The sequence below is a fragment of the Mytilus trossulus genome, chromosome 6, assembly GCF_036588685.1.
Source record: "Mytilus trossulus isolate FHL-02 chromosome 6, PNRI_Mtr1.1.1.hap1, whole genome shotgun sequence".
NCBI lineage: Eukaryota > Metazoa > Mollusca > Bivalvia > Mytilida > Mytilidae > Mytilus > Mytilus trossulus.
The window spans coordinates 68217218-68235018 of NC_086378.1; the positions used below are offsets into that span (position 1 = coordinate 68217218).

The following is a 17801-nucleotide window of genomic DNA, read 5'->3' on the forward strand; positions in this document are numbered from 1 at the left end:
TGACCTTTTAAACATATTTTGATTTGAGCCTTACTGGTGAGTCTTTTGTAGACAAAATACATAATTTTAATTTACCAGTTACACAATTCAACAATAAATGTCTCTTCAGTTACGCTCTAGGTCAATACCAATTGGCTGTCCTAGGAATGAAAATCTGCCTTGAAAATTAATTCAGACTGTCTGTAACAAAGAATATTCAGACTTTATAATTAAAGGTTTTGATCAATATCTGCTGGACATTGTGCAATCCTCCATTTTTTTTGTTTCTATGTATAATAAAATAACTTAAAATATTTCAGAATCAATTTATTAACAACAGTATAATCTGAACTGTCTACAAAGATTAGAAAAACAGGTTCAGTAATTGGAAGATATATAAATGATATTTACATGCCCATCAAAATATCACAATCTTACACATTGTTCTTTCTCAACCTACCATCCCATTTTATTTCCGTCTAAATATTGTAGGATTATTTAACTGTGTTTGATATATCTTAAACATCCTCTGTATGATAAGAGTGCTAAGAACCATTCATTAATCAAAGAACACTTAAGGTGCTTCAGATATATCTATATAACTAAAACATCAATCCCTTAACTCCCATTTTGCATGTTCATTTCCACTGTTTAAAGTCTTTATTTTTGATGACTTTTGTCTTCCATCCAGGATGTCTCTAATTTATGACATGACCAATAGAAATCATCCTTAAGCATACTTAAAATGAAATATTTTAATCACATTGATCAAGAACTTTATTAAACAACCAATTAATGAGTGAAATCAAATTACTAAATAAATTTTAGAAGTAAAAATTTCTTACTTCATTTCATAAATTCATGAAACAATGATTGTGCATGGATTTAAAATTGCTGAGAAGACAAATTATGAACCAAATATATAAAATATATTGTTGTACATACAAAACAGAGAAAAAGAAATGAAAGACAGAATAATGACAAGAAAAGAAAAGAAATCATAAGAATACACCAAGAACATAGGCAGTAAGGAATGCATGGTTTAACCTAAACTTTATTGTTTGAAAGTGACAATTCAGTGTATCAATCAACCTGTAAGATCCATGTTTAAGGAACTAAAAATTATGTCATGTAGAATTTTTACTTCTAGAAAATAGATAATGTCATAATGACCAGACACACTGCATGCATTTGACAGGCAACATTTGGAGATGATGAAGAAGGCTTTGAAAGGTTAAATGAAACACAATATCTTTACAATATATTGGTTAATTCATAATTGCAAATTTCTGTTATTTCTAAGATCAAAACAGTCTTTGTTGCTTAATAATATGCCACTGTAAGCATTCTAATTTCTGAAAAATCTACACATCGGATTAAAAAATAATCAATAGAACACACAGTTACATTTCAACAAATGAAGAATAATTTAAGACCTATTGAAACTCAACAGAACAAAAGCAGTCACAATTTTTACAATGCTATAAAATGTACATAAAAAACATAAAAATATCAAATACCCAAGTGTTTTTAAATATTGGTTAACTCATAGCTCACATACAAATAAATATAATCTAAATGTACATTTTTTTTTATTACAGCACTTAAACAAAACAGTATGTAAATAGCACTTTGATGAATGATCTCACTTTTAACAGCAATAACATTGAGCCTTTTTAATGGTATTGTTTTTTGCAATTGGCCTTTGAATTGAAAAAAAGCATAATGATTGCTAACTCATGCTTTTATTTAAAACTGATAAAGTTTTAACAAATAATTGACTCTACAGTTGGAGATTACAATCATTTCAATATGTGTTAAAAAGTCAGAAAAATTGTCTACTATATGAAACAATTGTTTAATTGAGAAAACTGCATGAACTGTGATATTTACCAAATTACTATTTAAATTAAGACATCCAATGGCAGGTTACAAGGATTGAATCCCATATCCATGGGATTATTTCAGTTACTTTGTACTAAACTGAACAGCAGTTTTATTTTTACATACAATTTTTACAGTAAATAATACTAGATAAATAATGGTGTATGATAAGATATTACAGATTTGTCAAATAAAAGTCAATAATTTAACAACTATCACAAACAACTATCCTTCTGAACCAAAATCATGTGTAAATTCTTCCAGTTTCTTCAAATCAGTGTCATTAACGGTAGGTTTACTGTTTGCTAGTGATGCCAGCATGTCATTCTGAAACACAGGAAAGATATACATGTTAACAAATGTAGATGGCTGATGCTTTATGGAGTTCAATACACCCGTAACAATCTAATTTTTTTAAAGAAAAAAATGCATGTTTTGAATTCAGTATAATTCTTCTGTCAATTTGCAATTCCATGAAATAATGGCAAAATAAGAACACTACTTCTTGAAATTGATGAAAAGGAATATCTTTTTATGAAATTAATATGTGTAGGCAAGTATTGTTCCATAAATGTAAACAATGAAAGAATGTGACATTTCATTTCTGATGTTGTAGTGCTATTTGCATCATTAACCATAGAAATTCAATCAAAAATATATCTTCTTTATCAAATGTGCAATGAAAATTTAATTTAAAATTCAAGTTTTGAATGACGATATCAAAGTCAAGTTAAAAAAGACAGTTAAGGTATGTTAGCTTCCATTTAACCTGCCAACACTGTTAAAGGCAATTAAACCTATCTACTTACCATAGATACAATAGGTTCTAATAATTTTTCTCCAGGTACATCCATCCAACTCATTTCCATAGCTCCTGGAGCTCCGGGGGAACAGGGGGTCAAAAGGTCATCTACTATAGTATCTGGATCCTTCCTACATGGGCCTCGTACCTATTGTCAAAATAAAACAAAACAAAAAATGTTAAAACTTGATTGTTTCTATGAGAAACGTAATTGAAATGTTACAAGTGTTTTGCTAATTACATTAACATTCAATTTATCTATAAGCTATTGACAATTAGATATGTCTTGCCTGTAAGAATTTTGATAGTATCATAGGAATGACAAAAATTAAATGATTCAATGAAAACTTTAAAAGTCAAAGATTGAGAGGAATGTACAAATTAAACATTGTGGAAAAAAGATAGGCAAATGATGATACTACTACATACCATATATCATTGACTTATAATTAGTGGTTTCTCTTAAATCCACCATATTATAACCTTCAACATTTAAACTATGTCAAAGTTTAGTCAAACATGTATTAAGATCATCTCTATTACTCTTACCCGTCTGAAATGTGTTGCATTTTGAACTTTTCTGACAGGTTGCATTAAAGCATCTCTCACAACAATTGATACATCAGCTCCTGAAAATCTACAAATCAGGAAACAAGAAATTGTAATGCAGGTTAACTGTTTAAATTTCTAACCAGCAAACTATTTAGAAGATAACTGTATTGTATTTTAAGCTTGGCCTTTTTAAAATGTAGATTTTACTGCGGCAAATTGAGTTTACTAAACAGATATTTGCGATATTGGAATAAATTTTTACAAAGGCCAAGCTGAAAACATTACACAGTTATCTCCATTCTAATTCAGCATATTAAAATAAATACCATTTGACAAATGTTATGGACATAAATGAAAAAGTCAAACAAAACTGTTGCATTGTCTTTAGCAACTTAACAATATGACATCATCAGTTTAATCATTGACGTCATCTGTTTAATCATGATATCAAACATAAAAATTGAGATAAAACTGAGAAAGGATGTATTTATACCTTTCGTACACTTCAGAATGGTTTCAACGATGACAAAAAGAACAGTTTGAGGCTCAAAATGTGACTTTCACGTTTATTTTATGAGAAATAGCATACCAAAAATAATCTGAATTGGAAATGGTGGCTTTTAAGTTACAGACTGGTAGTTGGAATTTACCCCTTCCAAATACTTGAGAAACGTCCAATAAAAATGATCTGTACAAACAAAGTGCATTAGAATTTTTTTTTAGTGAGAACTTTAACATGGGAAAATAATATTTATGTTTTTATCCTGTAATTCAATTGATTTTTCTTCCTTTAAATATTAGACAAAGTATTTATATACCAGAATAATTCATACACAATGCATTATTTTATCTATGTATCTTAATACAAAATTAAATATTTCCATATGTTTATGTAGCCTATTGCTTTTTAAACAGCTCTAACAATAATAGTATGACCTTACATCTTAACAAAATGATCATTCATCAAAGGAATATGAACACAAAGCTATGCTCTTAACTCTGTAATAAATGTTTTAGTTTTTTTTTTAAATTCCAACAAAATACTATTTTTCCATACATAATTATAAACTTACCCATCAGTCCTCTTTCCTAACTCTCTGAAGTCCTCCTCTGATATAGTGTGTGGTGTATTACCCAAATGTAATTTAAACATTTCTGTTCTCGCAGGAGCTTCTGGTAATGGGATGTGAATTCTCTTCTCAAATCTAGAAAACAAAATTTTATAGTCATTCTAAGGATTATCAATTTATTACACATATTTATTTTCGTGCTGACCTTTTTTCCTCATTAGAGGGATCTTATAAACTAGGTTTCAACTTGTTACTGTGACTTTTTCTTGCATTGTTTCAGTGATCAATTAATTAAACTGTTTTGTAGTAATCCGATTGCAGAAGTAGAAGGATCTTAGGAAGTATGGTTATAAAGAGCTCCAAATCTTTTGCATAGTTTTTGTAAAGATAATTTGTATAATAATATTGCACACAGACAAAATATTATTGATATAAGTCCTGCAGTAACATTCACATATAGTTCATATATATGCCAGTTAAACAATTTTGCAATAATATTAGTTACACAGTGTGTAATTGTCCTAATACGAGAATTTATCGGGTAAATAAAATTCAATATAATGACAACATCAACCAAATATATTTTAGATATTTAATCAAAAACTGTGAAAAATTAAAATATTCGGGCTATGAAGCAACTCATTTTAAAAAAAAAAGTATTATGTCAATGGTAGAAGGGAGATGATCCCAATTGACGTAATAAATAAGGGAGATAATTCCTATTGACGTAATAAAAAATTGTACTGAAATTTATTATCAGCCAATCAAATTGCGAGAAATTACTCTAATTCAGGATAGTTATAATTATTACTTTAACATATCTGTTTCCCACTTAATGATTGAATTTTTGAAACACCATAATTATAGTGAACAAAATAAAAAATAACATAAATCAAACTCAAATAGTTTGATTAACATACCTTCTTCTAATAGCGGAGTCTAACACCCATGGTATATTTGTAGCTCCTAATACAAGGACATTTTTATTATCTACCCCAACCCCCTGCATCTGGACTAGGAATTCAGTCTTTATTCTCCTGGCTGACTCAGATTCATTTTCACTACGAGATCCACACAATGCATCTACTTCATCTATAAAGATTATACTTGGTTTGTTTTCTCTTGCTGTAGCAAATAATGTTCGTACTAATCTGAAATAGATTTAATGTTTAAAGTTTCATAAAAAAAAAGCCTACGTGATATCCGGGATGTTTATGTGAGTTTGAAGATACATTACGTAAAATTATCCCAAATTAATCCCAACAATCTTAGAATTGCATTCTTGAGTATTTTTTTCCATGTTTTCATATCATTCTTACAAAAGGCATCAAGCCTCAGACGACAGATGTTGAGATAACTGCAACACAGCCTGTACTTTTCCAATGCCCAAGGCTACATGAAATATATGAATATATAGCTTACTGTAAATTCATAAAATTGTTGCGTGCATTTATTATTGCAATTTTGATATTTAAGACTAGAACGTGATTTTAATTTTTGCAATATTAAGAAAGTTCCTGTTTTTATCATACAAGTTTTTATGAAATGAGACTTTCAATTATTGAGATTGTAACCCAGTCGCATTTTCCACATTAATAAAAACATCACAATAATTTCTGCCAATTTACAGTATTACGGTAGAGTATTTCCTTGTCGGCTTAATCCAGGTTTGTAAAACAGTATATAATGTTCAGTGGTGTTACTGTATAAATAGTATAGATGCTTTATTCAGCTTTTCTGGGCGTATTAGAAGAACGATATATATTCATGTATTTTCTATCATCTTTTTACTTGAAACCACTCTGACACATTTGTTAAGTGTCCACACATTACCAGGACACTCATTCATTATTCTATTCATCTAAAAGATGACATCACAACATAGAAAAACATACAATAAAACATCAATTGGCAGACTTAACTCAATCAAAAAAAGTATGATTACACAATGAACGAATTGTTACTTGTAGTCATATCTAGTTTATACTTACTTTTCACTTTCTCCCAGCCATTTAGATACTAAATCAGCTGATGACACAGAAAAGAAAGTAGAGTTATCAGCCTCTGTTGCCACTGCTTTGGCAAGATAAGATTTCCCTGTACCTGGAGGCTAAAAACAAGAAAATTGAATGGTTATACAGCTTTAAAAGGTGGAATTTAAATATATATACAGTTACAGAAACAAACACTGACATGTATGTGATATTAAGAACAAGAGGCTCTCAAGAGCCTGAATCGCTCACCTTAATTCTTTTGGTTAAATCTCTCATCAATGATTATTTTGGCTTTTCAATTTATTTAAATGTTCTTTGGATCGTCCTATTTTCTTCAAAAGCCAAAAAAAATAATCATTTTTTCCTATGTTCTATTTTAGCCATAGAAGCTATGTTTCTTGACATACAAGGAAATAAAATATAAAATTTATACTAGATACTCTGAAACTAATTATTTAGCCTAAGTTTGGCTGAAATTGATACAGCAGTTTCAAAGGAGAAGATTTTTTTTAAGTAAGTCAACATGATGAACAAATTGTGAAAAAAGTCTTTTAAAGGGCAATAACTCCTTAAGGGGTCGATTGACAATTTTGGTCATATTGACTTATTTGAAGATCTTACTTTGCTGAACATTATTGCTGTTTACAGTTTATCTCTATCTATAATAATATTCAAGATAATAACCAAAAACAGCAAAATTTCCTTAAAATTACCAATTCAGGGGCAGCAACCCAACAACGGGTTGTCTGATTCATCTGAAAATTTCAGGGAAGCTAGATCTTGACCTGATAATCAATATTTCACCATGTCAGATTTGCTCTAAATGCTTTGGTTTTTGAGTTATAAGCCAAAAACTGCATTTGACCCCTATGTTTTATTTTTAGCAATGGCGACCATGTTTGTCGATAGATCAAAACTTCGGATACAATTTATAAACTAGATACCCTAGGGAACATTCAGATAAAGTTTGGAAGTATTTGGCCCAGTAGTTTCAGAGGAGAAGATTTTTGTAAAAGATTACTAAGATTTACGAAAAATGTTTAAAAATTGACTATAAAGGGCAATAACTCCTAAAGGGGTCAACTGACCATTTCGGTCTTGTTGACTTATTTGTAAATCTTACTTTGCTGAAAATTATTGCTGTTTACAGTTTATCTCTATCTATAATAATATTCAAGATAATAACCAAAAACAGCAAAATTTCCTTAAAATTACCAATTCAGGGGCAGCAACCCAACAACAGGTTGTCTGATTCATCTGAAAATTTCAGGGCAGATAGATCTTGACCTGATAAACAATATTACCCCCATGTCAGATTGCTCTAAATGCTTTGGTTTTTGAGTTATAAGCCAAAAACTGCATTTGACCCCTATGTTCTATTTTTAGCAATGACGACCATGTTTGTTGATAGATCAAAACTTCGGATACAATTTATAAACTAGATACCCTAGGGAACATTCAGTTGAAGTTTGGAAGTATTTGGCCAAGTAGTTTCAGAGGAGAAGATTTTTGTAAAAGATTACTAAGATTTACGAAAAATGGTTAAAAATTGACTATAAAGGGCAATAACTCCTAAAGGGGTCAACTGACCATTTCGGTCTCATTGACTTATTTGTAAATCTTACTCTGCTGAACATTATTGCTGTTTACAGTTTATCTCTATCTATAATAATATTCAAGAAAATAACCAAAAACAGCAAAATTTCCTTTAAATTACCAATTCAGGGGCAGCAACCCAACAATGGGTTGTCTGATTCATCTGAAAATTTCAGGGCAGATAGATCTTGACCTGATAAACGATTATACCCCATTTCAGATTTGCTCTAAATGCTTTGGTTTTTGAGTTATAAGCCAAAAACTGCATTTGACCCCTATGTTCTATTTTTAGCAATGGCGACCATGTTTGTTGATAGATCAAAACTTTGGATACAGTTTATAAACTAGATACCCTAAGGAACATTCAGTTTAAGTTTGGAAGTATTTGGCCCAGTAGTTCCAGAGGAGAAGATTCTTGAAATAGTTTACGACGACAGACGACGACGGACGCCAAGTGATGGAATAAGCTCACTTGGCCCTTCGGGCCAGGTGAGCTAAAAAGAGAAAAGAGCAAATGTAATGCCTACAATAACTTTAATGGCCACTCAATATTAATCAAAACCTGTACTTATTATTTCCTATATTTAAGCTCCCTTTTTTATTTCATAAGCAATTCATTTATTCAATAAATATTAAAATAGACATACTTTCAGACAAACTGGTATTCCAAGTTATATTTAGATATATTATTTTGAAGAATTATAAATGCCGTATGAAACCTTGACTGGAAAACAAATATTGTTTTAATAAAATACTTACTCCATACAGTAGAATTCCTTGCCAAGGCCGTCGTTTTCCTACAAAACAAAAATATTTCTGTAAAAGTAAATTCCTCGATCTTGCTTTAAAAGAAAGTTGATTCTTTTTTTCAGAAGCATTTCTATTTTTGATTAGCAAATCCCCTGCCAAAAGCCTTCAATCCATATACCTTGCTCTTTTCTTTTGATAGGTGTCATTGATGTTTTATGTTTTGTTCACTGGATTTAGATTTTCCAATACATATCTTTAATGTATTTTATTCAGTATCTTCCTAAATTGCAAAATTAAACACCTTATCAAAGTTTATCTACTAAGGAATTCACACCAACTCATAGTTTATGTGGTCAGAGATATTTGTCATCTTATCATTTTACTATGCATTACATGTATATATTGAAAAAACTGTTGTTGTATAAATTTTGTATGTATATATATATATATAATATGTTGTGTACATATATATGTGTGTGTTTATATTGAAAAATAGTCAATTTCATATTGATGAACTCACTAGATATAGCAATTTGCAACATGTTAACTTAAAATGGATTTTCAATCAAACTTTCAATTGTATTGAATGGAATCAACTATAGTTCATTTATTTTTCATTTGAAACCGTGAAGAAGTAAAAAATAATGTGTCAGGGTATGGTGAAGTGTCTTCCTGGGGATAGTTGCCTTGAGAACTAACAACTAAAAATCTGGATTAGTTTAGTTTAAACATATTTATTTATAGTGGATTGGGAAACAAGTTTCGAAACTTATATTAATCCCTATCCACTTTGCGGGTGCGAGTGCTGCCTTGTAGCGGCATTAGTCTACTCTCTTTCAAAATCTACAAGGGTGTCTTTAACGTGCAAGAGATATGGCTCTCTCTTAACACAGGTCAGCCATTTATTGTCTCCTTCCGACGGACTATCATCGATTCCTCAAAGACCATACTCGTAAATGGTGTCAAAGGAGAGCCATAAATTGGGTTCCTAAAATATTCATCCCAAACGGGAATTGAACCAGTAACCTTTGTGTTAGTAGTCCAATGCACTAACCACGGCTCTCTTGGATTAACAAGTCGGCCTAGTACAGAGCAGGGTTTAAGCTCATATTTTATCATATTCTCATCTTGAATATTCATTCAAACTGCCACTTGACATTAATCAGCCAATACTTAGTCGGAATATTTACAGAACTTATTGTTGTACAAAAACCATATGGTACCAAAATTAATAAGATCAATACATAAAAGTTTATTTGAAAATCCCTAGTCATGGCAATAGAATCATACCTGTGAATAAATGAGGAAATTTTACGGGTAAAATAACAGCTTCTTTTAATGCTTCTTTGGCCTGAAATAATCCGGCTACATCATCCCATTTGACATTGGGTCTCTCCATTACAATAGCTCCTACAAATACAATTACAACTTCTTTCAATTTTTATGTACATGTGTATGTTTTTCATTTAAAACTTAGTTAAAAGTTCATATCATAAACAAACAAAAAATAAACATTTATATTAATTTTCAACCTTTCAATCCTAAATGTAAATGTCTTTTGTTTCTAAGTCTGGAAAATGATAACTTCTTTTCAATTTTTGAGAAGCCTAATTTTGTTTTTTGCCATGTTGCATATTGGTTTAAGCTTTTTTGAGTTAATGGCCGACAACTTAACGATGGACAGATGAACGGTCAATGGTATACCATAATATGTCTTAAATGGGCATATAAAAAATGAAACTGGAAAAAAATTAATGATATTACTTTATCATTTCAAAACCTAGCAATCATTTAAGTCCTTCAAAATGTTCCAGTGATTAGTATCCATAACAGAAGAAAATAAGAAACTAAAAATTACACCTCTAACTGGTTAATTGTATTTTTTAGAGACCAACCCTTGTCTTACTTCCAAGCACTGCTCACCTGAAATTTGATCACTGAACTTTTTCTTCTCAGGATCCTCCTCTGAGTCAGAGTCACTCTCATTCTTTTTATCTCCATTTTTCTTTCTGCAAAGGATTTGAAGTTTGAAGAATATAATAAATACCTTGTGAGTACTAGTTGTATAAAATTAATAATTAAAAGTTCAATTAAAGTTTCAGGTTGTACTTTGTAAAGATAGCAGTTTACAAACAACACCTTTTCGGGTGGGATACTTAATATTCAAAGATATTTGGTTTAATTACTGTTAGTATTTGAGTAGAGTCAATTTGCTTATAAGTTGGCAGACGTTTTCATGTCAGAAATCCAAGACTTTAGCTTTGACCTTCATATAAGTCTAATAATTTTTAATGCACAAATTGCAAATAAGTGTAAAAACTTTTATTCATTTTCAGATTTACAGTTATTCCCTAAAGTTCTATTTACTGACTTGTTTGATGTTTTAATTTGCATGTCCAGTAAATAATTGTCTTTTTTCAATGGACCGTTACTTTGTGTAACTTGTACCTACCCTTTACTTGAGCCAGGTGTACCACCATCAGGAACAGCCTTTTTCTTGCTGCCTTTAGCAAGGTATTGTTTTAATTTTTCTGCTCTGTCTAAGTACTGGGCACATTTTGATCGTATACTATCTTTAGCTTTATCACTTTGTGCTTCATCTAAATAAAAGGATCAAAGACTCAAATTCATAGTTGCACCAAATTGTTTCATACAACAATCAGACATGGTCTAGAAAGAACATCAAAATATAGGTAAATGGTACTTGTATAATGTTTAGCTTTTAATGGACTCTTATCGGGCCTTTTATAGCTGACTATATGCGGTATGGGCTTTGCTCATTGTTGAAGGCCGTACGGTGACCTCTAATTGTTAATGTTTGTGTCATTTTAGTCTTTTGTAGATAGTTGTCTCATTGGCAATAAAACCACATCTTCTTTTTTATATCTTAACTCTGTTTCAAAATACAACTGTAAAGGGATATATATCATATCAGAACAAGAAGTTAGGTTTAATTACTAGTTGAGAATAATCAAAGCATACTATATATAAACTTGTCTTATTTAGGCAATTTTAAATCCTCTTGTAGGCCTTCATGGACAAATAGATAAAGATCATGCAACTCTTAATATCATAGGCAGGGCATAAAATATTAGACCCTACTATTTTTAACTAAGCATTTTTACACAACCTTGTTTACGTTGTATCTATAGTATTTCTTTATTTGGTGCTACTTTTATCTTTGAGTGATCTTTGATAATTTGAATCCATACTACTATAGGCTAACTACTTACATTTCATAGCATGAAGAAAATACTCTACAGCATGTTCATATAATCTTAGTGCTTCTTCATAATTCTTGTTTTTATCTTCTTCTGTTGCTTTTGTCACCAAGTCAATAGCTTTCTGGAAATATACACAAATAACATCCGAGAAATGGAGGAAAATATGAAAGTGCAATATTAAAAATTCATAACAATGATAAGTTTTCTTAGTTTAAAGTATAAAGGCTGTTCCCTAAAAATGTAATTATGTGGAACTTAGAGATGGCAATTTGAAATCTTAAATGTTGGTGGTGTCAGATATGTCAGGTACAGGAAATTTTCAATTTTCCCTCTACAGGTGGTTCAGACCGTTGCACCATTTCAAAAGAACATCCCTTGGATACCCTGTTTGTTTACTGTTGATTTCTTTTTTTTTTCATGGGGACTAATTTAGTAGATTGAAGATTTTCATGGATACATGTCATATTTTGTGGTTCTGCTAAAGTCTGTGTACAACCTGATAGAAGTTTGAATTTCATAGAGCATGATGAGCATTTAAATTTGCAACTCACCTGTACAAATGAGGTGCACTGTCATCCATGTCATCATGATGATTTGATTACCATCAAATTTTATGTCTAATCTAAAGTTGCTGCATATATACGCACCAAATTCACTAAAAATTGGTACCGTTGAATTAAAATGAATCTACATGAAATAGGTTTTTTACAATCGAAAAAAAATAAATGAGTTTAACACATATGAATCACAATTACTGTAGTCTAAATATATATATATATATTTGAAGTTGAAGATATTGGAAAGAATTGAAGGATCTTGTTAACTGAAAATGGAAATGCATGTATTCAATTTGGTAAATTACAGTGATTGTTATGCTTTGAAGTATCAAACTTTTCAAATATAAATAAATGAGGATTTGAAAGACAGCAACTTTAGATTAGACATAAAATTTGATGTGCCGCGCATTTCTACCTGTTTTGAGCCGAGTACAAATAACAGATTGATATTTCAAGACAATGTATGGTTATTCTTTATATACTGCAACTCTTAAAACTGTTCTAAATGAAATATTATGGGTAAAAAACATCATTTCTTTATTTGAAGAGGAGGACATTAAATTTCCGCGAACCTGTATGTTTTGTTGACGTCATAATTAAAACTCTACGGAAACACATTGTCAACGTCATAAACAAGGTGATATACGGTTAGTGACTGTATATCACATATGAATATACGGTCAATGCAATTTGACTACTCAAATAGCACAGCTGCAGTATATATGTAGTTTGCATGCAGAGTTAGTAAATAAGAACAAAAGTAAAACTGGTACCCCGAAATATAAGTTCATACATGGCACATGTATTACATGGATTATGGAACTTTTAAGCATACCTTAATACAAAGTGTATCATGAATATCCAAAAATTAATTTACCTTAACAGTAATTAATCCCATGTTTTCAAGTATGGCATTTAACTTACTAATTACAACATAACCAAAATATTTCCTGTATTTTCAAAAGATAAGGTAAACTTATATTCATTGTTAATTAATAACCTTTTCTTTCAGAGTCAAATGACCATGATGACTGTGGATTTTTCAAATCATATGACTGATAATATAAATAGACATTGCTAATTTGGCACTGACACATGAAATGAAAAAGTTTTCTTTGACGCATTCTGTAACAACGGAACATAAAAACAACTACTATTGAAAATCTATTATTAGGAGCTTAAAATCATGTAATTTTTGTTTACTATATAAACTGAAATTGCTTAATTTGTTATTTATCACAAGACTCCAATACCATAGAACCATTGCTCTAGCATTGTAACTAAGGAACAAGAAAAACATTTTTGTTTGTTTTGAATCACAAGATACAAGTCAAGTGAGTGTTACTATAAATATAATTTGCATTATTGTCACAAGACGTAAAAAGTACCTGGTATTTTCAAAAGATTAGCAGATTACTTAACTAATTGATGGTTATTTAATTCAAAGGATTTTTCAAATCAAATGTCTTATTATGTATAAAGCGTATTACTAATTTAGGTGTACTCAAGACCAAATTTTGGGAAGTCAAAAACATTAAAAAAATGTTCAAAATCAGTCAAGAGTCAACTTAAATTATAAGACTAAGAAAGTGACAACTCTACAACCGATCCAACCCTTGGATCACCATGGCCAGTGAAAGTGATACATGTACATGGCTGATTACACATATTATATTCATAATTACTCCACATATCAGCACAACAATGTTATATCTGCAAATTTGATAATTAATACACTAAAGAATTTGCAACCTTATCATTTTAAACACTGACATACTTTAATGTATAATGAGGCAGAAGAAAAGATTTCAGAAATGTCATCATCTCATAAAAATCATCAACTCAATTTTGTTTGGAACATAAGCCATCAGTCTAGGCCTTAAAGTGGCTCTTAGTAGAGAGATATATATAAAATAAATTGTCATGGGACACAGATGATGTCCCTGTTTGCCTATCATATAAAGTGATAAAGGGGCATTACTCAAGAAAGATAAATGCGACACCACTCAATTTCAATTCCACATTTCCATTCTCAATTTTAGATCTGCATTATAATAATTTATTAAATGGCCCAAAGCATTGTGTATAATTATCACAACATTTGGTTGTGGCAAACTAAAGTTAAAGAACAGAAATGAAAAATTCAGCAGGGTTTATGTTTATAAAGGGGCATAACTCAAGAACTGTAAAATTGATGCAAACCAATTTCAAAACTGGATTTGCATGAATTGTATTATACGGTAAAAGCATTGTGTACATACAAGTTTCATAATATTCACGAAGTTTAAATGTTAAACAGCAATATGTGCAATAAAGAATCAATTAGAGTGTAAAAAAAAAAAAAAAAAAAAAAGTTGCATAATATTTGGTTGAGGCAAATTAAAGTAAGAGAATGGAAACCGAAAATAAAGCACTTTTAATGTTTATTAAGGGTCATTTATAACTTGTTATGTGGTAATATGCACTGTGCATAAGTTTCATAACATTTGGTAGAGGCATACTAAAGTTACAGAACTGAAACCAACTTTGGGGTGTATGTACGTACATTTTTATTGTACCTACAGACGAAAGAGTAAAACTTAATGCTACCACAGCTTTGACAGAGGCATAAAAATCTAGAATCTATTTTTTTTTGTTCAATCAAAGTCAATCATTAATGAAAGTAAAATAGAGAAATAATACATCGCTTTTAGCAGCCAGTATCATATGGTTCAATCTGTCAGATTTAGGTAAGATACATACATTGTATACATTGATGATGAACTATTCACTTGCAAGTGAATAATTCAAACCTCATTGAATAAGTATTTATGTGAACTTCAATTCAACCCCTTAGTTGGGGATGGATAACGCATGAATTGTGTGTGTTAAGTTATTTAATGGAAAAAAATGTCAACATTGAAATGAAACTAAAGTTAATCATTTGATTGACTGATTAGATCCACAAAAAATCATTCTTAAACTGGTAAAATCAATGATTAACATATATTTGTAATCTTTAATATGAAATCAAACAGACCTATTAAAATCCAATTGCATGAGTTTGCTTAATCCATTTGTACATGTACAACATGTATCTATATTTATTTTTATATTACATTAAATTGCTTATATGACCATCAGAGGTTAACTCCATGGTTAATTAGGCCAAAATTAAAAATATGTTTGTTTCCCCTCCCCCCCCTGTGTCAAAAATAAGCCCCCGGGTCAAAAAAAATATTTTCCACAAAAAATTGAAATTATTTTTTTCCTGTAAATAATTTGTTTCTATTTTTGGAAAGTGCTTGAAAGCAGAAGGATTGATAGTCTAAATAAATACACTCAAATTGAGCACAAACAACTGATAAGTGGCCTGGACTGGACAAGTCAAACCATTCATGTGACCATGTTATGACAATCACATCCAGTTGAAAAAAGAAAAAAAAAAGAACCTGCCTTCCTGGTCTGTTTACAGAGAGTAGACCCGGGGGAGGGGAAACAGACATTCTTTTAAATGTGGCCTTAGATGGTGCAAGTGTCTAAAATAAAATACACATGAAATGAAAGCTTCCTATTATCAAGCCAGCCCATGCCCTGTAAATTGTTTATTAAAGACTTTTTGTAGTTTAGATAATTGTTTAAAATTCTTATAAATCAAATATGAGAATTTGAGTCAAATCGATGAACATGAATTTGATAGATCATGTTGTAAGACCCTTTAAATAATCTGGAATTTACTTTATATTTTTTAATAAATTGCATTTCCTCATTTATTTAACACCCTATCAAGCATAATTTTGATATAATTATTATATGACGGTTGCTGATAACAGATAAATGTATAGAAGTCTCTTCTTACCATTAAACCCATGCCAGGTATATAGGCTTTCCGATTTGGCAAATAGTTAAATATATCCGAGTTCATCTTCATATTAAAATAAAGTTGAGATTGGGGAATGCAAGCAATAAAACTTGTATGTCAGATCTGATTTTTATTTAATCGCTGTCTGTTTTTAAAGGTGAATGAGACTAGGCATTTAATGGTCATGTGAATATTCTATTTATAATTATTCTTTTTAGTTCTATTTATAATTCATATGGAATAAGACAACTACATTACCTGCATAACCATTTTCCTTGTGACTTACAGTAAGGGATAATACAATGTTTATTTCTGGTTCATAGTCACACCTTTACTTAGTCATGTCTCATGATCACATGAGTACATTTTAGACGTTTTGTGGTTTTAGAATGAAATCAGTTTTGTACTATTATGGCAAGTGGGTTCCGAGTTTGTTTGTTTCTAATGGTGAATGTGCATCGCCACTATCAAGTTTGTTTATTTTGGTTGGCAAAACTTCTTTTCCTAAAACTATTGAGGACATTTTTGGTAAAATCTATCGTCTTCTTTGACTTGTTCGTTAGTTAAAAGTACCTGTAATGTGCCGCTATTAGACATTGATAAAGTTAAGTGGCGTGTTATCAAATCATGAAGCCTTATTGTTGGGGAAACAGGATTTTCTTTTTATCAATTCCTCTTTTGCTATTATTTTACAACATGGAGAAAGTTGATGTTCCGGGTCACATGACTATACAATGGGAGACAACTGTAGCTTATTTTCGCGCGGAAATATGAAAACTTATCAAGCGTTGTCACGAAAAACAAGTACGAGTAGTCTAAATAGTGTACCATCGGTTTGTCCAATGAAGCGTTCCCTCATTTTTGCAGGCGGTTGTGGAATGCCCCCGTTTTCTAACTGATCATATGTATTGTTCGTTAGTACTATCAAGGATTTGTAACTATACAAATCCTTGGTACTATACAAATCTTTGGTATGATATATATATGACCTGATCAGTCATATTTATAGTGGGGCCTGATGGTGGGGCGGTCTCATCACGATTCACGAGTTGATTTTTTTCGTCTATCATGATTCACAGAAAATAAATTTCCATGATCACGGATCACGAAAATATAAAAAAAACAAGAATTATCTTTAAAAAAAAGATATCCGACGTATTTAAATTTGAGTATATAGATATAGGAAGATGTGGTGTGAGTGCCAATGAGACAACTCTCCATCCAAATAACAATTTAAAAAGTAAACCATTATAGGTTAAAGTACAACTATCATTTCGATAACCTTCAGAAACAGGACCTCATAAATAAAATCTCCATCTGAATGTAACTACAAGAAATTATTTACTAAGTCTGGTTACATTAAGGCAATAATATATTTATTAGAATTTTGTGATGACACCTAAAAATTTTATTTGTCAAAAAAAACTAGTGTAAATAAAAAGAAACAAATATGCATTTACTACTGTTTACATTAAACTTAATTCATGGTTAAAAAAAGCTAGAAACTATTGGTAGTATAAGTAGTATCTTTCTGTTTACATTCACAAAAAAC

General features: G+C 30.5%; 1 protein-coding gene across 2 annotated transcripts; it reads right to left on the bottom strand.

Annotated features, from left to right (window-relative positions):
- Positions 1 to 291: 291 nt before the first annotated feature.
- Positions 292 to 16981, bottom strand: LOC134721729 (vacuolar protein sorting-associated protein 4B-like). 2 transcript variants are annotated; one of them, XM_063584907.1, is made up of 12 exons: positions 16823 to 16981; positions 11861 to 11972; positions 11080 to 11227; positions 10551 to 10636; positions 9918 to 10037; positions 8637 to 8674; positions 6279 to 6397; positions 5208 to 5438; positions 4291 to 4422; positions 3215 to 3302; positions 2673 to 2813; positions 292 to 2190 (listed from the first exon to the last, which is right to left on the bottom strand). In XM_063584907.1, exons 1-12 carry the CDS (start codon positions 16844 to 16846, stop codon positions 2089 to 2091), a joined length of 1341 nt encoding a protein of 446 aa, XP_063440977.1. In that variant the 5' UTR covers positions 16847 to 16981; the 3' UTR covers positions 292 to 2088. The 2 variants fall into 2 exon arrangements, with proteins under 2 accessions (XP_063440977.1, XP_063440979.1); XM_063584909.1 differs by lacking the exon at positions 16823 to 16981 and adding an exon at positions 16508 to 16612.
- Between the last annotated feature and the right edge of the window lie 820 nt (positions 16982 to 17801).

Coding starts and splice junctions, on each gene's coding strand:
- LOC134721729 (XM_063584907.1), bottom strand. CDS start 16,846: ATGTCTAATAGCGGCACATTACAG. Junction 5,439..6,278: donor TGGCTGGGAGAAAGTGAAAA/GTAAGTATAAAC, acceptor AATCTATTTCAG/ATTAGTACGAACATTATTTG. Junction 3,303..4,290: donor TTAGGAAAGAGGACTGATGG/GTAAGTTTATAA, acceptor CCTGATTTGTAG/ATTTTCAGGAGCTGATGTAT.